This window comes from Electrona antarctica (genome assembly GCF_951216825.1).
Source record: "Electrona antarctica genome assembly, chromosome: 2".
In the NCBI taxonomy this organism is placed as follows: domain Eukaryota; kingdom Metazoa; phylum Chordata; class Actinopteri; order Myctophiformes; family Myctophidae; genus Electrona; species Electrona antarctica.
The window spans coordinates 14,374,444-14,400,356 of NC_136807.1; the positions used below are offsets into that span (position 1 = coordinate 14,374,444).

General features: G+C 42.4%; 1 protein-coding gene across 4 annotated transcripts; it reads left to right on the forward strand.

Moving 5' to 3' along the window:
* Positions 1-1,954: 1,954 nt before the first annotated feature.
* Positions 1,955-24,182, forward strand: LOC306918522 (uncharacterized protein). Of its 4 annotated transcripts, none has more exons than XM_079496082.1 (10): positions 1,955-2,422; positions 2,930-3,178; positions 8,845-8,913; positions 9,240-9,383; positions 9,831-10,016; positions 10,534-10,619; positions 15,064-15,217; positions 19,000-19,416; positions 20,022-20,385; positions 21,143-24,182. In XM_079496082.1, coding segments are annotated over exons 1-10 (1,764 nt in total). In that variant the 5' UTR covers positions 1,955-2,329; the 3' UTR covers positions 21,145-24,182. The 4 variants fall into 4 exon arrangements, with proteins under 4 accessions (XP_079352208.1, XP_079352209.1, XP_079352210.1 ...); XM_079496083.1 differs by having other exon boundaries at positions 20,025-20,385; XM_079496084.1 differs by having other exon boundaries at positions 19,000-19,407; positions 20,025-20,385.
* The last annotated feature ends 1,731 nt before the right edge of the window (positions 24,183-25,913 follow it).

The following is a 25,913-nucleotide window of genomic DNA, read 5'->3' on the forward strand; positions in this document are numbered from 1 at the left end:
AACCACTTCAGGCCTATACATTTCGGCCATTTGAAATTAGCCGATCTAGAGCTCACAATGTGTCGCGATGCAACACATTGTGAGCTTGTAGACCTGCTATTTTCAAAAGATGTTTGAAATCTTGAAAATGGCACATGATCTGAATAATGACTATTTTTTACTTTTAGTACTTTAAGTATCCTACATTAGTACATAATAATAATAATAATAATAATAATAATAATAAAGCTTTATTTGTATAGCACCTTTCATGACATGAAATGCAGCTCAAAGTGCTTTACAGAGCAATGGAGAAATGTTGATGCTGATACTTTTGTACTTTTACTCAAGTAGGCCTACATTTTGAATTCCGGACTTTTACTATGGAGTTCTACGTTGCAGTATTGATACTTTTACTTAAGTAAAACAATGAGTACTATAGCCTACTTTTTCCACCACTGGTAATAACGTGTCATCTTCTCATTGGATGCAAATAGTTATATAGGATGCTGCTGCTGCAGCCACATGGTCGCTCAGAGGCCACGCCCCCTCACTGAAAAGTACATTTACCAAAGCATACTGGAGACTAGTAATTAAGTATAAATATGTTTTTTTCTTTCAATATATATACATGTATTTTTTTTACTTTACTTGACTCGTTAGGTTTGTATTTAGAAATTTTGAATCCAGGGACTCCAGGGCAACATATATTTCAAAATTGTATAATTACTTTTTTATTTTACCTATTTATGTATACTTAAAGTAAAAACATCTGAGTACTTCTAGCCTATTCACATGTGCCACGCCTCCCACGTTGCTCTGGTTGTTGCCATGTCTGCTTATTATAAGCACATTTTAGCTTTGTTTTGTTTTTATGTTTTTTGTTCTTCTTACTAAAACAATTTAGTTGGGGGGAGTGTAGTTATAAATATAAATAAAACAAAAAAGATTTGCTTATTTGGGCTTACTTCCTAATGTTGTTTAAACCAGTGGTTCTCAAACATTTTCAGTCAAGGAGTCGTACATCCAAAATGTATATGTATTACATATAGGCCTACTGCTGTCTGGAACTATTTTGTGCCAAACCCTCGTGCGATCCTAATATTTCACACCTTGCAACAATGAGAGCTTGTAGCTCTAATCTTAGCCTATAGTAGATTGGCTATATTTTCAAATAGCCACGTGTGTGTGCGTGTGCGTGTGTGTATGCGTGCATGCGCACTGTGCACACGTACAAGTTACACAACCACAAGGCCTCAGGCTTTTTGTGTTATCATTTTAGCATAATTGTATAATGTATAATCAAACCACACTATTAGCAAACTGTTAATAAAGTATTCAATTAATCAATCAATCAATCAATCAATCAATCAATCAATCAATCAATCAATCAATCAAAATAGCAGTGGTGTAAACAAGTATAACAAAGTACATTTACTCAAGTGCATTGTACTTAAATGCAATTTTGAGGTATTATTTTTTTTATTTTACTGGCATAGGTCTACCGGTATTTCCAGTTTTCAGTAGGCCCTACTTTTAATTCTAGGCCTACTCCACTACATCTCAGGCAAATACTGTACTCCACTACATTTATATGAAAACTTACTATTACTAATTAATTTGTAGATATGGATTCATGGATTATTATTACAAAACATGCAAATAGCAGATCTACAAGCTCACAATGTGTTGACATTGTGAGGTTTTAGATCTGCTATTGTCAAAAGATGTTTACTTGTGAAATGGGAGGGACCTTCTGCATAATGAGTACTTTCTACTTTTGATTCCGATAGTTTTGCAAGTACATTTTGAATTCCGGACTTTTACTTGTAACAGATTATTTCTAAATTGATACTTTTACTTAAGAAAAAAAAATGTAGGCAACTTTTTCCATCACTGCAAAATAGGGCTTGTGTTTTTTTTCCCCATAAACCTAGTGTGCTTATTTCTTTCGCTCGGGGAAACAAACCTGGCAACCACTCCAACAGCGTGGAGGAACCACGGCTTCGCAGGAGCATCACGCCCCCTTCACCAGCTCCCAGAGCCCCCAGCCCGGCCCACATCCCACCGAATCACCGCTGTTAGGAGGACCTTAACCCCGCCTCCCAGAGCCCCCAGCCCGGCCCACATCCCCACCGAAACACCGCTGTTCAGAGGACCTCCGCTCCGGACCGCGCCGGACTGTTTGGTACCGATCCTAGGGTGCTGCTTCCATTAGAAAACTCTTTAGAACAACAAACCCGCCGGATTACACGAAGGTTCAAATCAACACCGTCCAGACCGGGACCTCCAGATCAGCGGCTCCTTGCAGAACATTAAGCCGGAACATTGTGTCCTTTCTGCGGGCAGGATGACAGCCAAGCACCGGGGCAAAGGGAAGGGCAGCCAGAACAACCAAAGCAACAACCATAAGAACCATGAAGACAACTTCTTCTCCAAACAGGTGGGGAATTGAGGATGTGACCTTTATGAAAGAAAATTACACCTGACTTCACGATTATTTAATTGTGGCCAATTTAAATGTGGCGCAATTAATGATATTATTTTATTTATCACTTTAAGTAACCCACCAGCATCCCTATTCTGGGGGTAACGTTAGCCCCCCCAAAAATGCCCGATCTACAAGTCAAACATAGCAGATCTACAAGTGCACAAAACGTGCTGCAACGCAACACTTGTGGCTTGTTGTAGATCCCCCAAAAATAGCCTATCTACAAGCGCATTGAACAAGGTGGACCCTCTTGTAATCAAGTGTAATGCTTTATTGGGTCGTCCACTCACAGTTAACAGTCTTTGTATTGAGTTGTGCTTGAATTGTACTGTAATTCTGCAAACTGTTCATTCATATTGAACAAATATTCATTCATCCTAGTGTATGATGGAGGATTGTGAGTTTTTTGTTGTTGTTTGTTTTTTAATCACAATATTATGGTCCCATCCCTCCAAACAGGACGGCCTGGACGGAGAACCAGAACCGGGCCGGGGTGGTGGTGGTTCTTCCTCCGGGGGCGGCGGTCACCACTACACGTTGCTGTTCATCCTCTTCCTGATGATCATAGTGACGGGGGGTTCAGCCTCCTGGTTCTGCCTCCAGCAGCACCAGACCATCGGCTTTCTCACCGACAACCTCACCTCCATGCAGCTGAGAGTGGTCCGCCTGCAGGCCGCGCACGAGGAGGTGCGCAGGGCGGGCGATAAGGTTATTATAATTATGTTAAATATGTTTATCGATGTGTTTATTCAATGTAACTATTTTGATTTATGAGAGAGTATAGGCTGATATCCACACCATTATGTCTGCACTGCAGGTGATAAGGCGATTAATTATGTTAAATATGTTTATCGATTTGTTTATTCAATGTAACTATTATGAGAGAGAGAGAGAGTATAGGCTAATATCCACACGATTATGTCCGCAGGTCAGGTGATGAAGGTGAGAGTATAGGTTGTGAAACGGAATCCACATCTCTAAAAAACTTTCAGGTGCTGAACACAAAGACGTACAGGAGAAGGAGAAGTAGTCCGCACACTGTTTCGTAGCTCCCACAGGAATTTTATTTATTTAGAAGGATGACAACGTTTCGACCCCCCATTTCCCCTTTGTCACCTGACGAAGAGTATAGGTTGTAACTCTGAGAGTGTACCAAATGCACCCAAATGAACCCTTACAGGTCTGTAATTCTGAGAGTGTACAAATGGAACCAAATGAACACTTTCAGGTCTGTAATTCTGAGTGTACAAATGGAACCAAATGGACCCTTACAGGTCTGTAACTCTGAGAGTGTAACAAACGGAACCAAATGGACCCTTAAGACCTATTCATACTCCAGTTTTAGGTGATAAGGTCACCACCGAAAACTACAACATGACGTCACGCTGCGGTGGTAAGAGACTCACCGCTCACACAAACAACTCATCACCGAGTATGAATAGGCCTTTACAGGTCTGTAATTCAGAGACTGAGAGTGTACAAATTGAACCAAATGGACCCTTACAGGTCTGTAACTCTGAGAGTATAACAAATGGAACCAAATGGACCCTTACAGGTCTGTAACTCTGAGTGTAACACATAACTCTCTCAGAGTTATGGTCTAGTGGCCTGTAATGCATAGCTTACCAAACTACCACAATATGCAAAAGTTATTTTGGCCACTTATTAATGCCATTGTTCTGCATTGATTTACCAAAACAATATTTACATATTTACACTTTGAATAATGTGATCAGAAACGACCCCCCTACCCCCACCACCACATGTGAGCAGACTGATGCAAGTACAGGGAGGAAGTATAGGAAGGAAAGTTGATCCGTGCTGCTCTGCAGACTGTTATCATATTTCTCTTTGCTGTGTGTGTGTGTGTGTGTGTGTGTGTGTGTGTGTGTGTGTGTGTGTGTGTGTGTGTGTGTGTGTGTGTGTGTGTGTGTGTGTGTGTGTGTGTGTGTGTGTGTGTGTGTGTGTGTGTGTGTGTGTGTGTGTGTGTGTGTGTGTGTGTGTGTGTGTGTGTGTGTGTGTTATATTTGTAAGGAACCATTTCCCTGTTCCTTTGCTTTATGGTTGATTATAATATTTTTAGAGATACATTTACAGTTCAGATTCAGCGTGGGGTTATGATCAGACATTTAGAGGTTATGTTTATGGATTAGAGATAGAATCATGCCACATTTAAACTATGTTTAAAATTAAAGTTGCGCACATCATGTAGCGAACAATAAGCGATCTACGAGCTTGGTAGATCTGCTATGTTTCGGCTTTAGGCTTACGGTTTAAAACGTTGATGTCCTCACAAGTATTAGTAATACAAACCGCTGTGTTTTTGCACGTGTGCGTGCGTGCGTGCGTGCGTGCGTGCGTGTGTGTGTGTGCGTGCGTGAGCGTGTGCAGTTCTATTTCTATCGCCTATGACACAAGGTGAGCATACGGGTCACGCAGCTGTTGACGTTCATAACGAGAGGGTTATGTTTGACCTACAATGTTCACATTCATACAACGTACTGACTTTATTGGTAGTAGGCCTACACTCAACAACATTTATGTGTACTACACACATGCAGCTCTAGGCTATTCCAGCATGGGATAGCCTAGTACCCCTATCAGTTCTTGTATTCTTGTATTCGTTTTACTGGGGTTACATTTAGGAATAAGGTTAGGTTTATACTAGACATAGTTTTACTGAGGTTACGTTTAGGAATAAGGAATATTAAGACATACAGTAGTTTTAATGAGGTTACGTTTAGGAATAAGGTTCGGTTTACACATAGTTTTAATGAGGTTAAGTTTAGGAATAAGGTTTGGTTTATATACATAGTTTTACTGAGGTTACGTTTAGGAATAAGGTTCGGTTTATAGGCATAGTTTTAATGAGGTTAAGTTTAGGAATAAGGTTTGGTTTATATACATAGTTTTAATGAGGTTAAGTTTAGGAATAAGGTTCGGTTTCATTGTTTTAATGAGGTGTGATAATGCCAGCCGATGGTCGGAGGCTCCAGGAAGTAGACTAGTCCACAATTTCATCTTAAGTTTAGGAATACCTGCTGGTGACCGTTCTAAGGTCGCAGCAGGATTTGACCCAGGGTTTTGGGGCGAGCATTATTCTATTGGTCGTGTGGCTACTGGTTTGACTCACTGGTAGATTCAACACTTGTCTCGTCTCTCTGTCACTGGTAGGTTGGTACAGCGATACAGTTTAAATTTAGCCTGTTGTAGTTATTGGTATGGAATAACAGTTGAGAGGTTTGTCAATGTGTTTATATTGAAAATGCTGGTGCATGCTGATTTGTTCTAACTTCTTGTTATGGTAGTTACACACTGGTGCATGTTGACTTCATATTACATATTATATGTAAAATATTTTCATGTCAAGGACCCCCAAATGAATATGGGGGCGGCGGTGGCTCAGGGGTAGAGTTTCCGGATGGTAACCGCAAGGTCGCCAGTTCGAACCCGGGCTCCCCCAGAGTTAGTGTCGAAGTGTCCTTGAGCAATTTCCGCCGCATGGTTTCCGCCGCCATCGGTGTATGAATGGGTGAATGTAATGCACAATCTATGTGAAGCGCCTTGGATAAAGGCGCTATATAAATGCACCATTTACCATTTACCATTTAATATGTATGTGTAAGTGGGTGGAGTTATGTTTATCATGCAAACTACAAACCCCATCAGTTGTAGTTTTCCAGGAAAGAAGAATAAGAATAAGAGATAACAGAGAGAGAGGAGCAAAGAAAACAGGATAGAAACAAAGGTCAGCTCATCAAACAGTTCCTGGTAGAGAGAAGAAAGACAAATATGAGCATACAGGTATAAAAATAAATATGAGTACTGTGCATACAGGTGGAAAAACACACGTGAGTACTGTACAAGTGTACATCGATGGTTCTCAAACGTCTTTGTCTCAGGTCACCACCTGAATTACAGTGTTACTTTATAGCACCTTTTGTCATATTAACGATACGTAAATATGTAAATCTTTCCCCCTAAGATACAATAGGCCTATGTAACGAGGATAACTGTAGAGAATATTCGTTTTCATTAGGACAGACAGACTGAAAATTACTTACTAAAAAAGTTAAAGTACTTAAAACCCAGCATCCGTGTTCTGGGGGGAACATTCACCAAAATAGTGTAGATCTTCTATATTTGGTGAAGAGACTTAAGGGGGCCCTATTTTTGCCCTACACAGAGTTGCACCACTCACTTCACACGGGTGTGATTTTCTTTTACTATTTTGCAAAACTTTTTAAAGTTGTTCAACTAGCCCATCTATGTCAACATGTTGTGAGCTTGTAGCTCTAAAAATGTTTTTCAAAATAATAAAAGAAAATCACACCCGTGTGAAGTGAGTGTTGCAACTCTGTGTAGGGGTCCCCGGAAGTTCCAGGCCCACAGGAACGCGCCCAGGGTGCCGGCCCGGTTCCGGCGAGCCGCCCCGTGTCCGAAACGGTCCAGAGATGTCAGAGTTACTGTGTGGGGATCCCCAGGGGTCCCCGGAACAGCGAGCCGCCCCACATCCGAAATGGTTGAGATAGGACCGTGAGTTTACCGTGTGGGGGTCCCGAGGGGGTCCCTCTACTGTACTGTACTGTACTGTACTGTACTGTACTGTACTGTACTGTACTGTACTGTACTGTACTGTACTGTACTGTACTGTCGGGTGTACTGTCGGCTGAAAAAGAACGCACCAACCAGAGTGGTGTAGAGGAGAGTGGCGTCATTGAGGGGGCAGAAAACAGCGCTCTAGCGCTAGTGAAGCAGAGCTGGATTGTGACAATATGGAGTTTGAAATACATTGTTTTCAATGAGAGCGGCGCAAATATCAGCAATTTTAGGCATGTGTGCAACATGACAACTGTTTAAAGTATTGTACAGTGACAACTAAAGTCTCTGACTGTAATGTTTATGTTATACTATTACTAAACAAATCTAAAATAAAGGGATTTAAGATTAGATTAAGATGTCAGTCTCTCTTTAGTAACAACAATACAGTAGTGGTGAACAAAGAACTCGGAAAGACATCTCATGTCATGACAAACCGCAGATCAGTTGACAAGACTTCTCCTGACAAAGAAACTAAGAAAGAAGGAACTGAAATCTCAGCCATAATGTATATGTTTAGCATATATGAAACTTATTTTATTTGTATCGTCAGCAACAACGGCACATCGATAGAGAAGAAAGAAAACATAACATTACTTAACCCTTTAAGACCTGAGACCGATTCTACTAAGGCCTTCTAAATCAGGAGTACTCACACTTTAAAGCTTTTTTCAAAAGCGTTCAAAAATAGCTCGCCAGCGTGGCACGAAGTGACAATACAAGCTTGTATATCTGCTAGTTTTGAATAGCCAAACGCCACCATCTACAATTACACAGATTTCCCGGGTTTAATGGGTTAAATCAAAGTGGTTCTCTTATTTTGCACAGAGAATGTTTACATTGTCAGAACAACTGAACTAACACTTGTTTCTGTCTCTGTTTCCGGGCTTAGGGTTACACCAGGGTTAGGGTTAGACCAGGCTTAATAAGTAGGTCGGGAGTGGCTTATTGTCGGTATCAGCCAGTAACACGTGGGAGTCTGTCCACGTCACAATGCGCTAGACCCCTGGGAGATGGATTGCTGAGGTGGAGCGCAACACCTACCATCAGCTCCCAGTACCACACAAGCCATGCTACTCATACGCTAAGTTGACGGTGCCTGGGATCGAACCTATGAACTTGTGGTCCAAAGGCGAGAGCTCTACCGACTGAGATATCCGGACACAAATAGGGTTAAACCCATAGACATATATACGTAGACGCCCTTTCCGGCTCTGAGGCGCGTGTCACCATTGAAGGCACAATTTTCCCGACATTCCTTGCAAAGCATTAGCGGAAGCTTGTCAAGCTTCCGCGTGCGTAACATAAGTCCCGGAAAAGACGCGCTGTGATTGGCCAGTAGTCACTTGAGTGACAGCGAGAGACATGGAGGAGTCGCATGAGTGACGTCACTTGGGCAGCGACACAGTCGCCTTCAGCAAATGCCTTCAGCACTTCTAAATAAGAAAGCTGCGGAGAACTGTTGCTTTGTGTTCACTCTTTAATGTTTTCTGTTAGTAATCTAATCCCCCCTGGCTCTGATGTTGTATTGTTAATACCTTTGTTGTTTGTGTTTGTTTGTTTGTCTTGTTTTGTATTGTAATGTACAGTATATTGTCATGACTGTTATAAAGATTTGTTTAAAAAAAAAAAAGCCTTCAGCACTGCACTTCCGCCTTCATTGGGATACACGTCGCTCCAATGAACTGCAACGGCCAGTGAGGCATCTATTTTTTATAATATCTATGGTTAAACCTACCCTAAACTAACCGTGTTTGTGTCTCTGTTTCCAACAGGGCATCTCAGATGGTCTGGAGAACCGTCTGAATGGTCTGGAGCAGTCCTACTCTCTGGCTCAGAAACAGGTAGGATAAATTGTCTTTATTAACAGTCCTACTCTCTGGCTCAGAAACAGGTAGGATAAATTGTCTTTATTAACAGTCCTACTCTCTGGCTCAGAAACAGGTAGGATAAATTGTCTTTATTAACAGTCCTACTCTCTGGCTCAGAAACAAGGTAGGAATAATAATAATATATAATAAATACTTAACTTAAAAATAAATCTTTAAAAAAAGACCCTTAAAAAAGTACGTAATTTATTCTAATTGTTGTTATTGCAATTTACGAGCTGCGTTCGCTTCCCGCGTTCACGCGTCTTACTTGTTAATATGAATATTTATGTGTTTTATAGGTGGGTATGGCTCTGGCTACAGCAGAGCAGCTGAAGTCCTCAGACCTTCCGGCTCAGGTCTTGTCTCTACACACGGAGATGAAGACCAGACTGCAGGAGATGCAACATACCACCGTCTCCATGGAAACCATGGATCAGATGCAGGTATGGATTAGGGCCGAGTAACTTACAGTAAACATAAAAATACATTACTGACATATTTACTGTAATAATTGTATACTATTCCTATTATACTATTTCTGTTATTTCTGGAAAAAAATTGAAAACGTGTGAACATTTTTCAACCTGGAAACGAGTATGATGATTATGTCAAGGTGATTATGTAATAATTGTGACTCAGGAATAAGAGGCCTATAACTAACAGAATGTATAATGTACATGCAGGCGGCTCTCAGGGCTAAGAACGAGGAGTTTGAGGGCGTGCGGCTGCAGGTTGAGGGTCTGTCTAACTAGCAGAACGTATAATCCATGTGCAGGCGGTCGCTCAGGGCTATAAGAGTCCTATATCTAGCAGAACGTATAATCCATATGCAGACGACGCTCAGGGCTATAAGAGTCCTATATCTAACAGACTGTATAATCTACATGCAGGCGGCTCTCAGGGCTAAGAGCGAGGAGTTTGAGGGCGTGCGGCTGCAGGTGGAGGGTCTGGCAGCGCTGAGCGCGGAGCTGTCCCAGAACGTGGAGACGTTGACCTCCAGCCTGCGGGTGGCAGACTCCAAACTGGAGGAGAAGAGTGACCTGGTCCTGAAACTGAGCTCCACTCTCATACAACAGGTACAAATACACTACTGAGTTCTACACTCATACAGCAGGTACACATACACTGAGTTCTACACTCATACAGCAGGTACAAATACACTGAGTTCTACACTCATACAGCAGGTACAAATACACTGAGTTCTACACTCATACAATAGGTACAAAATACACTGAGTTCTACACTCATACAACAGGTACAAATACACTGAGTTCTACACTCATACAACAGGTACAAATACAATGAGTTCTACACTCATACAACAGGTACAAATACACTGAGTTCTACACTCATACAACATGCTACAAATACACTCAGTACACTGATACAGCAGGTACAATATACTTGATAGTTTGTGAGTTTAAATTAGTCTTTTTTATTTATTTATTTTAAATCAAATTGTGACCCCAGCAACAATCTGAATCAAATACTGTGTGAGATAGCTGAAGATTCACTGCCCTGGTAAACCTACTGTACATACAATCGTATGTGATGAAATCATTATGTCATAATTCACATGTCATGATCTGTCAGGCTGCTCAGTTGGTGGCGATGAAGGAACAGCTGGAACAATACAAGACACATCTGGACACCAGCTCACTGGAGATGACCGCTGTCAGGTACAGGAAGCTCTGTCAATTAGCCCTTCGCTAAGTCCCTCCCCAACCCGTCCTTGTCCAATAGGCACGTTAGCAACGGTTACTAAGAGAGGAGACATTGGCAAGCTTTTCCCTCTCACCCATTGATATGTTAAATGACGGGATTTCTCCATATAAATAATCGATCATTTCTGTAGCAAGAGCTTCAAAATGTCTTCTAAATCTAGTCAACCAGGCCTGCAGTAGGCTATGCACTGGACAAATGTGCATGACGTTATTTCAATAAACTAGAAATACGAGGAAATGTTAGAGAAACGGTATGCAACTCAGTCATGTATTTTCGGTGCTTCTGTTGGATAGCTTGAGGGGTTTCAGTTGTCAGCTTGTAGATCTGCTATTTTCTGCATCAGAAAAATCAGCCATTACAACGCCATCAAGGTCTGTCTTGATGACGTTGCACAATTTTGTCGACAAAATCAACTAAACATAAAATCTTATGATACTTAGTCGACCTAACCTTGACTAAAACTGAAACATTTCAGATTACTAAAATATGACTAAAACTAAATTATATTTTATTCAGAAGACTATGACTAAAACTGCATCCACATTTGCTGTCAATATGACCACTATCCTGCAGCCTGTGAGGATCAAATAGCTTCTCTCCTCTGAGGCAGAAAGAAGAAGTTGATGTTGACACAGTCAAAGCCTCCTGTCTGCTGCCTGCTTCGCTCTGATGTGGTGTCACTTCACGGGCCCCATATAGTCCCCGTGTTAGATTACCTTCACACAGTGACAACTGCTTTGTAGCTTCCAGTATAGGAGTAGTTCAGCCTTAACGTCCTTTTAATAACCATAGTAACAACTGCTCTGTAGCCCCTAGTATAGGAGGAGTTTAGCCTTAACATCATTTTTATAACCATAGTAACTACTAGGCATGTAATGCTATGTTGTGAATAGACTAAAATCGATTTAAACTGGTGACGATTTCAACCGTGATTAAATCGCAATTTGAATCGTGATGCAAACGGCAGAGTAAAAAATAAATGCAAATAAAAAGAGGGAAGAAAATACTGGATTTGTGGCAGAAAGATAATACAAAAAAACATTTTTCAGGAAAAAAAACTGTTAAAGTAGTGAAAGTTTTGTATCGTGAACCTAGTATTGTGATTTGACTCGTACCGTGAGTTGAGTTAATCGTTACATGCCTAATAGTAAGCATAGTAACTAGTAGGGATGGGTCTTGATTACCGGTAATTGATTAATTGTTAATTGGATCGAAATCGATTATTAGAAAAATGATTACATATTTGTTTGTGTATATGAAAAGAAAATGTGTTGCAAAGGATATAATATTGTCAATCCAAACTCTGCCCATAGTAACTACATTTTAGAGGATACCATTTATTTTGTTAGCTCAGGCCTACTGCAGGTGACTTGAATGCTACAGTATATTGTGCCTGCATTATTGGTATTGATGGTAATTGGTAATGGTATCTGTTATCATTAGCCTGATTGAGGCAACATTTATGTGGATGGATAACTGATTATTTTTTCCCCCACAACTGATGCTTTTTTTATGGTTTATATAAACTAGCCCTTACCTGTTGTGAAATATTTGCCGCCTGGTGACCACGGGGGGTACTGCGCCCTGTGGCCGCGGGGGGTACTGCGCCCTGGGTGCGTTTTCGCATTTTTAATTCACTAATATTAATCTATAATTTGTTAAATTGAAAAAAGGGCTTCGTTAAGACCTCCATATTATTATGGTCAATGCCTGTGTGAAAAGTGGGAGTGATTGGTGCAGGCAGTGAGGAGCTAAGGCAGTGTTTCTGACACGCATTCAGACATTCAGACATTTGGTTAATTTTAGTATGATGATGATAAAATAAAAAAAGAACATCACTCGATTTTCATTTTGGACACTTTTAAACATCCCTAACAGTAACAACTGGTTTGTGGGCTCTAGTATAGAAATAGTTTGACATAACTGCGGCCCAAATGTTACTGTGTGATGTGAAATGCGCAGGTCAAACGTGAATGTACTGGTTCACAGGCGGTTCAAATTTAACCCCATAAACCTTGGTGGCCCTCGGGCTGGGCATTGCATCATCATAGGTAAAATTATGTGAAAATTGCAGATCTACAAGCTTACAACTAACTCACTAAAATAATATGTCTCTCTATACGGGCTTAGAAATCTAAGGAATATTTTTTTGAATAGGTTTTAATGCCAACCATACATAATTTACTTGGAAGACTTGCAACCACATGTTTTGTAGATCGCCTATGTTTTTGTGACTTGGTGTAGACTGAGGGAACGTCAAAAGGAGGGAGCAGATCTACAAGTTCACGGCCAGCTTTGAAAAAGCTGAATGTGGTTTAGGAATCTGTGGAATGTTCTGTGGTGCCTGGGCCTGTCTGTCATCATAGGCCGTCACTCAGCCAAAATACTATAGACGATATGCAAGCTCAGCTAGAAGACTTTCTGTGAAGAGGTTTGGTGTATAGCTCGAGGGGAAAAGGAGGGGTCCAAGTACAGAGCCCTGGGGGACCCCCGGTCAACAGAGTAAACGGAGGTGCTTATGTTAATGTTTAAGTCTCTCTCTCTCTCTCTCCCCCCCTCTCTCTCTCTCACCTGAACTCAGTGTCTCTCTCCCCTCTCTCCCCCCTGGACTTTTAGCAGAGAGAGAGTTCACTGTTGTGAAAGCATGCAGGGGCCTCTTCCTGGAGTTACTCAACACGTGTGTGTTTCAACATGTGTGTGCGTGTTTCAACGCGCGCGCGCGCGTGTGTGTGTGTGTACGTGTCATGATACTTGTGAGGGGTGGACCATATGCCACCACATGTATAGTACGGTAGTAATTTGAGACTCTGGCCCTCATTCATTTATCAATGGAAGCGGCTCAACTCGGTGCCCAGGAATCATCTTACGGCCATGTCATCTGTTTGTGATTTATCAAGCAATAGTATGATGGACTGTCATGGAAGCAAATGAGAAAGATCACATTCTCCGGAGGAAATTACCCCTCCAATCATATCAGTGGAGTCACGCACCCCCCTCACACACACACGCACCCCCTCACACACACACACACACACACCATCATCGGCGATCACTCTGTGTCGAGTATGATGGTCCTCCTGGGGGGTCCTTATTGTCAGAAGTCCAATTCCGGAAACACACACTTTTGTGCAGTGTGGGCATGGGTGTGAGGTACTGGGGGTGGGATGTGGAACGGCCTCTCTGATGGTGGTTGCTGCTCTCTCCTTTCGTTGCTGCCTCTTGACTGTGGCAGCCCGGTGGAGATTGCTTTCGTGGAACATGGCTCCCTCTTATAGACTTTTCCTCCATGTTCTTCTATTTCGAGCAAGGTCTTCCCAGCTCGAAACACACACACACACACGCATGTTAACTTTCCAGGAATAGCCTGCTTGGATTCCCCATCCTCTGAGACACAGAGTGAGTTGACAAAAATTGTACCATATTATACATTATTAATACCAATAATACCATATTATTTTCCCATTTAGGACTGGGGCCGATTCTCAAAATGCCTTCTACAGTAAATCCTGACCTAAGTTTTCTGAAAAACTATATTTATTAAAAAATTACAAACATGTTATATTGCTATATAGGCCTACTGTACATAGCAACAGGGCGTTCCACGAAAATGAGGAATGCCCTCCAACAGCCGTTAAGAAATGTGAATCCCTACACTATCACGCCCTAAAGAGCACTTATTACGGGCAGCTGCAATTTGAAACTGGTCCCCGTAAAAGAGTTAAAAAGTCCCCCCCTCCCCTCTTTATTTCTATACTGTACACATTCTTTTTTTCTAACCTTGTATATGATTGTTTCTTTTTTGCATAGAACTGTATATTTGTATGTCTTCAAATGTTTTGATGAATTGAAAATGGAGGACCCTTATTTATCTTTGGGACCTCCAGGGGGTTTGCATCGCTAGACGTGAGGGAGCGATAGGGGACATGTTGTTTGAGGAGGTAGAGGGGAGACCGACAGTTCAGTCCCTTGTAGTAACTTGTAGGTTGGATGGCACTTACACCCACCTTCTAATGAGAGCGCAAAATCTGTCTTGGAAGAGCCACCCATCGACTAATCTAATATACGGCAACCTTCCCCGTGTTTCTTCACTGGTCCTATCCAGAAGAGTGCAGTTTGCCGGCCACTGCTACAGAGCTGACAATGAGGTTATATCTTGACAATGAGGTTATATCGGACCAGAGGTAGAAAGCTGTCGTTCCCTGATGTCATCGCTAGGGACACGTGCTTCAGTAGGCAGGAACTGGGGGTGGCAATGAAGGACCGGTGCTTCAGTAGGCAGGAACTGGGGGTGGCAATGAAGGACCGGGAAGTCTGGCGTAGCATTGTGGAATACATGATCTCGACCGCGGTCGAAAAATGATGATGATCATGTAGTAACTCTCTCTCTCTCTCTCTCAGAGCCACGCTGCAGGCCATAGACCTCCAGAAGGACCAGCAGGATAGAGTGGAGGAACATCTCAACACGGTACGTCAGAGCTTAGAGGAGCAGAGCTCCTCAGCCCACGCTGTAGAGAAACAGCTCTCTGCTCAGCTGGACAGCATCCAGAAGGAGGTAAAAAATCCACGTGAGGAGTCAGTCCACACACTGGAATGGAGCTACCTTTGACAGCCTGCTGATTTATATAGGGTTGGGATTCGGAACCGGATCCAACATCGAGGAAACTCTCCCCATAGATATTTCAAACAAAATATGTATATCAATTATTTTAAGCCTAGAATCAAGCTTTCCATCTAAATATATATATTTTGAAATTATGGGAAAAATGAAAGGGCTCTGGATCAACGGAACCAGAAAATGTCCACCACTGCTATACCCTATATAATTACAATACCAGTGGTTCTCAAAGTTTTTTAATTTCAAGGACCACCAAAACTCTGAGAGTGTACAAATGGAACCAAATGGACCTGCACGGGTCCATTTGGTTCCATTTGTACACTCTCAGAGTTACAGTCCTGTAAGGGTCCATTTGGTTCCATGTGTACACTCTCAGACTTACAGTCCTGTAAGGGTCCATTTGGTTCCATGTGTACACTCTCAGACTTACAGTCCTGTAAGAGTCCATTTGGTTCCATGTGTACACTCTCAGACTTACAGTCCTGTAAGGGTCCATTTGGTTCCATGTGTACACTCTCAGACTTACAGTCCTGTAAGAGTCCATTTGGTTCCATGTGTACACTCTCAGACTTACAGTCCTGTAAGAGTCCATTTGGTTCCATGTGTACACTCTCAGACTTACAGTCCTGTAAGAGTCCATTTGGTTCCATGTGTACACTCTCAGACTTACAGTCCTGTAAGAGTCCATTTGGTTCCATGTGTACACTCTCAGACTTACAGTCCTGTAAGAGTCCATTTGGTTCCATGTGTACACTCTCAGACTTACAGTCCTGTAAGAGTCCATTTGGTTCCATGTGTACACTCTCAGACTTACAGTCCTGTAAGAGTCCATTTGGTTCCATGTGTACACTCTCAGAGTTACAGACCTGTAAGGGTCCATTTGGTTCCATTTGTTACACTCTCAGAGTTACAGTCCTGTAAGGGTCCATTTGGAAACCCATTATAGGAACCGTTAAGGAATGGGACCGTTATGAGGGAATCGTTAAGGAACCGGAATCGCTAAAACTCATCAAGGATCCCAACCCTACTTCCGATTGGTCCCTGACCGACTAATCAGCACGCTTCTTACGCCTTGTTCCTCCTCCTGGTTGATTGTGCCGAGTTTGATCAAAAGTTGAAAAATATCCCAAAACATCCAGTTTTTGGAAGAAAACTAAACCCTACGCCCAGTAACTATATTGTCAGCAACGGAGATATAACTGATATAATTAAAAATACGTTTTCAATGCTAGTGGATGAATAAATGCTTGCTACCATAGCCTATAGCACTTCAGCAAAGGCCCACTGTGATTGGCCAGTACTCACTGCCCTTGCGTTTCTGCAACTCTGCCTCAACCTGAACTAAATCCTAACCCTAACCTCACTAACACCCTAACCTTGCAAAATGATGCCTCACCTTAACTCTAACCTCACAAAAACTAGGACTAAACCTAACCTTAACCTCACAAACACTGCGTAACGTGATACAATTGAATAAAAGCCGCATTGACAGTGGGATTCAATGATGTGACGCTGTCGCCAATGTTTAGAACTACAGCCCCCATAGCACCCCGCTTTGTTGCAGTTCTAATGTTTGGAACTACAGCCCCCAAAGTACCCAGCTTTGTAGTTCCAATGTTTAGAACTACATCCCATAACACCCTGCTTTGCAGTTCTAATGTTTAGAAATACAGCCCCCATAGCACCCCACTTTGTAGTTCTAATGTTTGGAACTGCAGCCCCCATAGCACCCTGCTTTGCAGTTCTAATGTTTAGAACTAAAGTTAACTCATGTTGTTCTTTAAAGCAGCTACTACTACACCTTTTTAAGTTTAACAACTATATAGCATATTATGTCCCACAAAATTATAAAGTTACATGTTTGAAATATACAAATATTCCTTCCATAAAGGTATAGGTCCCAGCTAGGGGCTTGAACATATAGACTCGTGGGGGTCCCTGCTAGGTGACTGTATTACTATGTTTAGACTCAGGGGGTCCCTGCTAGGTGACTGTATTACTATTTATAGAGTCAGGGGGTCCCTGCTAGGTGACTGTATTACTATGTTTAGACTCGGGGGGGGGGGGGGGGGGGGGGGGGGGGGACAGGACAATGAGTTTCATCCTGGCATCTTGTCAAGGCACCAAGGTCCTCCGCTTCGGATGTTATCAACCGGCGATAATCACCAATATGCTCCGACTAGGTAGGCACCTAGAAGTGAAAATACTGCAGCCGAACTGAAAGCAAAGTGAAACTGGGCTATACAGCAACTTTGCTTTATGTTTACTGTCCGGGTAAGTCTGAGGTTAGGGTTAGAGTTAGGGTTAGTAATAGGGTTAGTAGTCAGACAACACGATGTCGGACAATGTCTGACAACAACGTCAATTTGTAGGAAATGTCCATACTGGCACCATGGCATGGTGTGATGACGGCTATTAAATCGTCTGATAACAGCCGAAACCGCTACCAAGACAGAATTGCCAGCCACAGCCCTTCCTCGCCGGACACGCTGGCTTGCTAATGAAGGCAGAGACTTCAATAATTAGCGTGAAGATATAACGAGGCCTTGGTGAGCTCGCTGGACTATTTTAGTTCACCATGTCTCCACCGGGGACACTGATGACACATTTACATCTCATTAAGATGAAGAGGTTAATTAATCAGCCTGACCTAAATCTGATGGATTCACAGAGAGAGCTGAAGTGTACAATAGAGGTAGTACTGTACTGTCAATGTACTTGCATACTATGTTGTATGTACTGTACTGTACTGTACTGTACTGTACTGTACTGTACTGTACTGTACTCTACTGTACTGTACTGTACTGTGTGGATTGGACAGTACAGTACAGGAATGCAGGAATACAACATTTAAGAAGCAGAGCAGGATTTCAGCTAGATTGTTGTCTGACCAAGGTGGCCGATAAGATTTTAATTTACCGTCCATGATGTAATGTACGTTGCATAGTTACTAGTTAGTGAACTGCACTAGTGTGGACTGCTCACTGTGTGTGTGCATGCGTGCGTGTGTGTGTGCATGCAATAATGTGATTTGAGTGCATGATGACTGCGCATGGATATTAGGCTGCTGTAATGTTATCACTAGCTCTATTCTCTAACTTCTGGTAAAGGCATTTACTGCTACATGTATAAACACACTGGCTTTCTGCGTTCACACGGGCAGATGCAAAGATACAGTCTACCATTAATTTTCAATGGAAGCCAGCGACAGCAACAGCTACAAAGCTACACAAAAGTTGAGCTGGTTTCAACTTCAGCTACAAAGATACAAAGCTACAAATACGCTGTGTAGCTTTGTATCTTTGTATCTTTTGCATCTGCTCGTGTGAACGCAGCTTAAGTAAGCAACAGCTCGACTCCAAAGTATAGTTGCACCGCTCAGTTCGCACATGTGAATTTTCTTTTCTCTTCCTGGATCGTTCCACTTTTGCCGTGGCAGCCATTGAACTTTCAATTGGCTCTAACTATGGATTACATAATCAGATTTACAAGCAGATGTTTTTTCGCGGTCACGCAGAAAATGGGGCTCATTATAAATGGTCCGGGATGCAATCGTAGTGAAGACTAATATTCTGTGACAACTTAAAAAGTAAGTAAATATGAAAAGCCTGGCACTTCAGGATATATATATTTTTCAACATGGGGGTCCTCCACAACGGACAGTCACTGTCTTGTCTTATCTTATCTTATTTGATCTTATATCTTATCTTATCTTACAGTTGGAGCAGGTAGAGGAAGTAGCGGCCGCTTCACCACAGGAAGAGGAGGAGTCGGTGAGCAAAGATGAAGTAGCTCCCGCAGCTGAGGAGGAGGAGGTGGTCCCTGTTTCACAGGAGGAGGAGTCACGAGGAGAGGAGGCAGTCCCTGTTTCAGAGGAGGAGGAGTTAGGAGGAGAGGAGGAGGCGGTCCCCGTTTCAGAGGAGGAGTCAATAGGAGAGGAGGAGGCGGTCCCTGTTTCAGAGGAGGAGGAGAGAGGAGGAGAGGGGGTGGAGCCTCCTGCAGAAGAGGAAGTAGTTCCTGCAACTGAGGCGGAAGGAGAGGAGGCGGTACCTGTTTCAGAGGAGGAGGAGTCAGCAGGAGAGGAGGCGGTCCCCGTTTCAGAGGAGGAGGAGTCAATAGGAGAGGAGGTGGACGAGGTGAGCCAGGAGTCTGTGTTCATTTAGCCTGGCCCAGCCTGTGTGATTTCTGGTCTAGAGGGGCGGATTGCCGGCACGAAAAAAGTGGTGGATCCTATTGGTCGACTACTTTTTTGATGACGAAATAAAAACTGAGCTACGATGACTAAATTAGAGACTGAATGACAAATAAAAACTAGACTAAAATGTCAAGGAGGGAATAGTGGAGAAGAGATACAGTAGAACTAAAACACAAGTAATTGTATTATGTGGGTGTCACACAATAGCTTGTAGATTGACTATTTCATGAATCAGCCATTACGACGCCATCACGGCCCGCCTAAATATTTGTTTTGTTTAACTGAAGGCCTATTCATACTCCAGTTTTAGGTGATGAGTTTTTACTAACCACTGAAACGGTGGTTAGTAAAAACAGAGATGTTTTTGGGTGAGTGGTGAGTCGCTTACCACCGCGGCGTGACATCGCTGTAGTTTTTGGTGGTCACCTTATCCCCCTCTAATCAACTGTAGTTTAAGTTGACTTAAAAACTAAAACATAAACCAGATGCGATTTTATTCTGAAGACTAAAAAACACTAAATTGCTGTCAAAATGTATTGCTGCCAGGAGGTGCCAGAGGAGGTGCCAGAGGTCATGGAGGAGTCGCACAACGCACCAGAGCAGCAGCAGGAGGAGGCAGCTGAAGCAGAACAGGAGGTGTCGGTAGAAGAGACAGAGGAGGTGGTTTCTGAAGGAGAAGCTGCTGTGGAGGAGGAGACAGCAGAGGAGGTGGTTTCTGAAGGAGAAGCTGCTGTGGAGGAGGAGACAGCAGAGGAGGTTTCTGCAGGAGAGCCTGCCGTAGAGGAGGAGACAGAGGAGAAGGAGGACAGTGAGCAGGAACAGGTGCAGGAGGAGACACCAGTAGAAGAGGAGGAGGAGGAGAGTGTAGAGGAGGAACCGTTGGAAGAGCAGGAGGTTACTGATGAAGAATGTAAGTAGTTGTTCTGACCGATACTAGTCTTGCGTAGCCAGACAACTATTCCACAATCTCTGAATGCTATATAAAAATACACCTCCGTTCACGAAATTGTATTTTAAAATATCTTTACATTTAGTTATTTTTATTTCCATTTCTGCTATGCAGCAAACTATTTATGATTTTCATTTATATTAGGATAAATGTGCACGACCGTGAGACACAAAACGGAAGTGGGGAGGAGGCTTCACATCCACTTTATCGCTTGATCATCACAAGAGCATAACTCATTAACTGCCAGAATCGTGACCGCGCCCGTCGACTTGCATTTGTTTTGCAAGTCAAAGCCAAAACAGTTGCTCTGTATGCACATTTTAAATGAATACGAAAAAAATAGACTTGTGTTCTCCAGTAGTAATTAATTTTCAGTGTGAGGCGTGCTTTTATTATGGAAGCGCGGAGTTGGGCGATTACGCAAGCATATTTTCACGGACACGATCCTGTGAAATTGTCACAAAGTGCTCGTTTCATGCGTACGCCCGTGGGCGATTAGACCTGGATTGTGGTGAGCTTTTTTTTCTGCACGCTATGCGTCCTGCGCCCCTCAGTCATGAGCAGACCTGGAGCTATCCTTGTCGCTGATCCATCCAACAACGCCTGCATTACTCGCTCCCTGCCTGTGTGAAGTTAGCCAGAGACTATTTTATATGAAACGAATATACTATATTAGATAGCTAATAATGTTTTGATGTTTTTTTTTTTTTTTTAACAGAGAGTTACTGTATGCAGAATAAAGGACAGAATTCCACCTGATCAAGTCTCACAGAAGAAAGAAGAAGATATGAATCAGTTATACTGTAATGTATGGATTATTATAAATAGAAGACAGTCTCCATCGTGTCAGAGGAGAGAAGCAGTCATATTGTACTGTATGGATTGTTATAAACGCAACATGAATGTTGGCCAGTGTCTGAGGCATGAACTTGGTCACAAGAATCCAGCAAAGTCCTTCTAGAGTCAGTTCTACGGCTCCCTGTAGCTCATGCAGCGAGACGGCTGTCAGGTTGTGGCCCATGAAGGGTTGATTAAAGGCGTGGCGTGTAACTTTGTCATGTGTTTACGTACTAAAACAATATATAGTTTGATTGGCGTATAACTAATTGATTTGTCACAACACCTGTTGGGTCCTCAACATGGCAGGTTTAGGGCTACATTTGCAAACAAATGAATTAATCTCACGCCAATCAGACTGACTGTTCAGACAAATTGAAACACCTGTGTTGGTCCTCAACGTGGCAGGTGTAGGTATATGCATTTGAAACCCATGAATGTTTTATATATATATATATATATATATATATATATATATATATATATATATATATATAATTTTATTATGTAAACACGGAGCAAAGTTGCACACTTTGTCTTTAATAAATGATTAGTTAACCAACGACATTGACAGCGCCTGCCGACACCGACCTCAAAAAGCCTTAATCCAGGGGTCTTCAACAGGGGGTCTGGGGCGTTTCTTACATAAAGGGTATTTTCCGCAATTGAAAAGGTCTCAAACTATTTTTTCTGCCGTTTAAAAAGCCTTTTAGTTTGAATTCACACAATTCTTCTTTTCACCAAACTGGAAAACTACAAGCCAATGGGTTAAACTAAACACTTAAAGGAGCACTTCACCCATTTTCAACCTTCCTTATATCTATGTATGTGTTACTGAGTGTGCAGCACTTTGGTTTTAAATGTGCTCTATGAAGGAAAGTGGGTAGGAGTACCTTCATATAATTGGTCCTCACTAACACCCCATCTGCACTGTCAGCGATGCGAGCGAGCCAACGATGAAATCTCATTAGAATACATGTTTTTCACTGACTGTCCTGATGTACCGCGAGTGACAACGCGCCGTGCAGCGAAGTTGTCCACCCCTCCTATATTCCTATACCCCTCCTATATTCACTCGCAGCCATGTTTCGCGGCCATGTCCTGTGTGTGGCATGTATGATTCCATTCCACAAATTGCATTTGTCCCAATGAGATTTGATTGGTTCAGGCTATGTCGCAACGCAATGGCAGACGCTCCATATCAGGACAGTTTTTCGTGCGATATTGCACGAAAAACGTGCAATGTCGTTCGCAATGCTCATTGCCTGTCCAGATGAGGTTTTTTTAATAGATGCAATTTCTATTAGCTTGGAATTCCCATTGATGATGTCACTGTTTGGCAGCTTTCTGAACTGTCTACAGTCCTCCAATGTGACACAGAGTGAGTAGACCAGAAATGGTGGCATCTTATAACGAGCATTAGTGAGGACCAGGGGTCATCAACATGTCTTTTTACACACCATTATAATGTTCTTAATGTAAGACCCAGTTACTGAATGTAAAGTCTCCAGGTTGAATATATGCCACACTATGGCACATTAGGAATACAACTAGGACTAGTGGTTCATGGTTCGCGGACGTTTTATTCACAAGGACAACCATAACTCTGACACTGTGGTTCCATCTGTTTCCATTTGTACACTTTCAGGGTTACAGGCCTGTTATGGTCATTCAGGGCTATCTCTTTGCGTGTTTCTAGTAATGCTCATTTTGTATGTCCGTGGCAAAAATTAAATTTTTTGCAAAAGAATTCCACCACAAGCCAACATGGTGATGACCCCTGGGTTAGGACCAATCTCATGAAGATAAGGTTGGAAATGGACGAAGTGTTCCTTTAACAACATCACTTGAAGCCATAGACAAATAATTATGTTGAGCCAGTTTTTGCTCTGATGTGGATATGTGTTTAACTTCTTTAAAGGGGTATTTCATCCCCCAAAATGCCCCCCCTTGCGAGATAAGATCCAAAATGGAAGCACACACATCTCAGAAAAAGTTGACGGGTGCTGAACAAAAAATATACATACAGAAAGAAGGTAGGATGTCAGCACACCGTTCTTAAGCTCACAGTAGTTTTATTTAGGATAGAAGGACTCAACGTTTCGACCCTATCGGGTCTTCATCAGGAATGAATAATTCCTGATGAAGACGTTGAGTCCTTCTATCCTAAATAAAACTACTGGGAGCTTAAGAACGGTGTGCGGACAGCCTACCTTCTTTCCCCCCCTACTTGCCCCATGAAGCCAGGAATACAAGTAAAGGTCGATGTGGCATTAATGCATGAACAATACACACAGAAGAGAAAATGAATGAAGAAAACTGAAGAAAATAGGAGGCTATTAGAGAACTAAAGTGTGACATTACTGCCTCTAGAGGGTACTAGAAGAAAGAAAAAGAATAAAACAGATTCATGTATTCAAGGCTTCAGTATTAAATATGAGTTTAATGATAGGGGGAAATGCATTATGGGTGTGAAGTATCCCTTTAAAAAAGGGGGATAGAGGAAGTAATTTATTGTGTCGCACTTGTTTACACGAGCAAAACACGGACGTACGGACGACAAACTGAAAGTCTCGCTAATAGACGATCCTTTTTTTGCCTTTTCTTTTTGACCTGATGTCTGTAAACAAACACTTGGTGTTTTAATAATTCTTTAAATATTGCAGGTGTGATTTTGATAAAGTTTGGCTCATACTGTATTGTTTGCACTTTTTTTAATGGATTATACAATTCCGGCTGGACAGAGTTTAAAACACCTGTAGAATTTAAAAGATACATTTTAACGCCAAGGTCTAGGAAATGTTCACTCTGTTAACCTGTTCACTGCCAAGGTGTTGGTTTCAAGTCTGCTCCTTTTCACTTGTTTTCTTTTGTTTTGTTTTTGTTTTGAATAAACTGGTTCCTCCATTTTTTACACTCAACTGGTGTTTTGGTGTGTTGTATTATATACAAATCGTGCAGATGTTATTAGATTTACAAATCATGGCGTCTCCCTTAGAGATAGAGTGAGAAGTTCAGTCACGTGAAAGAGACTCAGAGTCGCTGCTTCTTCGCTTGGAAAGGAACCAGCTTAGGTGGTTTGGACGCCTCTCGAGCGTCTCCCTAGGGAGGTCCTCGATGCATGTCCCACTGGGAGGAGAGCCCAGGGAAGACCAAGGAGCGGTTGGAGGGATTACATCGACTCACTGGCCTTGGAACACCTTGGGATCCCCCAGGAAGAAGTTACTAATGTTGCTCTGGAGAGGGAAGTCTGGAGCTCTCTGGTGGAGCTGTTGCCTCTGCGACCCGACTCCGGATAAGCGGTTGAAGATGGATGGATGGACGTAGATGTGACTATGGAATTAGATCTACAAATCATGTAGACATGACTGTCTATGGAATTAGACTACAAATCATGCAGATGTGATGTAATAATAATAATAATCTAGGAGAACAAAACAGCCTCCTCCTAGTCTCCTGGCTGTGCTATTAATAATGCACATCCTAACATACGTTTCATTGAGAAAAACATTCAACTGATCAATGTCAATGTCGTACTGAGACATTCATATACAAAGTTGTACACATAAAACAAGCTTCACATTGACCCAAAACATTGACATATTGGCAGTGCCACAGTTGATGTTTGAAAGTGCCAGTCATGCCAGCACAGTAAAGTAAACAGTACTCTATGCCAGGGGTTCTCAACCTGTGGGTCGGGACCCACATGATCTTTTGGGGGGTCCTCAGATGACAGTAAAGTGACTATAAGAACTTTAAGACCTTTTTAGTACCTCAAAAAGAAGGGGGGGGGGGGGGAGGAAGAATATAGCTGCAAGCATCGTAAGACGGGGCCAAGCAATATGAAAAATCACACACGTGTGAACTGAGCAGTGCAGGCTGCTCAACAACACAGCTGGCTGGCTGCAGTTATAGTTATAGTGCTCGGTGTGAATGGCCCTTTAGGCTGCTCAACAGTGCCACTTTAGGTCAGCCAGCGGTATTGCAGCTGTTTGTACGACACACACACACACACGTGGCCAGTCATTAGAGCAGTTAGGCATAGTTCAAAAAACGATATGCAATACTCAATAAACCATATAAACAGAACACTGAAGGTGAGAGAAAGAAGACATTACAATTAACAAATGAGCATTTTAAATAGCTGACCACCTAACCTCAGTAAAGCTAAACCTAACCTTAACCGAAAAGTACCCCAGGGCCGGGCCTACCACCCTTAGATCTCCATACATGGAGCTGACCTGTTCTGACATTCCATATGTTGATCTGACCTCATCAAACCCTGTACAAGACATGTGGGCCAGCCAGTACAGAATTAATTCCATGTTGATCTGACCCCCATTCCAAAGCGCCAGCGCTCGACCAGCAGTCTGCCGTCAACGAGACGGATGCGTGCGGACCAAAATATCATGAGCATTAGTGACGACCGGTTATATGACGATATAGGTTGAAAATTATCCTTTAAGTTTGTGGATAGGTCATACAGTACATTAAACCAATGGGTGAAGTGGTCCTTTAAGTGTGTGGGCGGGGTCATACATATTGAACCAATGGATGAAGTGGTCATGTGTGTGTGTGTGTGTGTGTGTGTGTGTGTGTGTGTGTGTGTGTGTGTGTGTGTGTGTGTGTGTGTGTGTGTGTGTGTGTGTGTG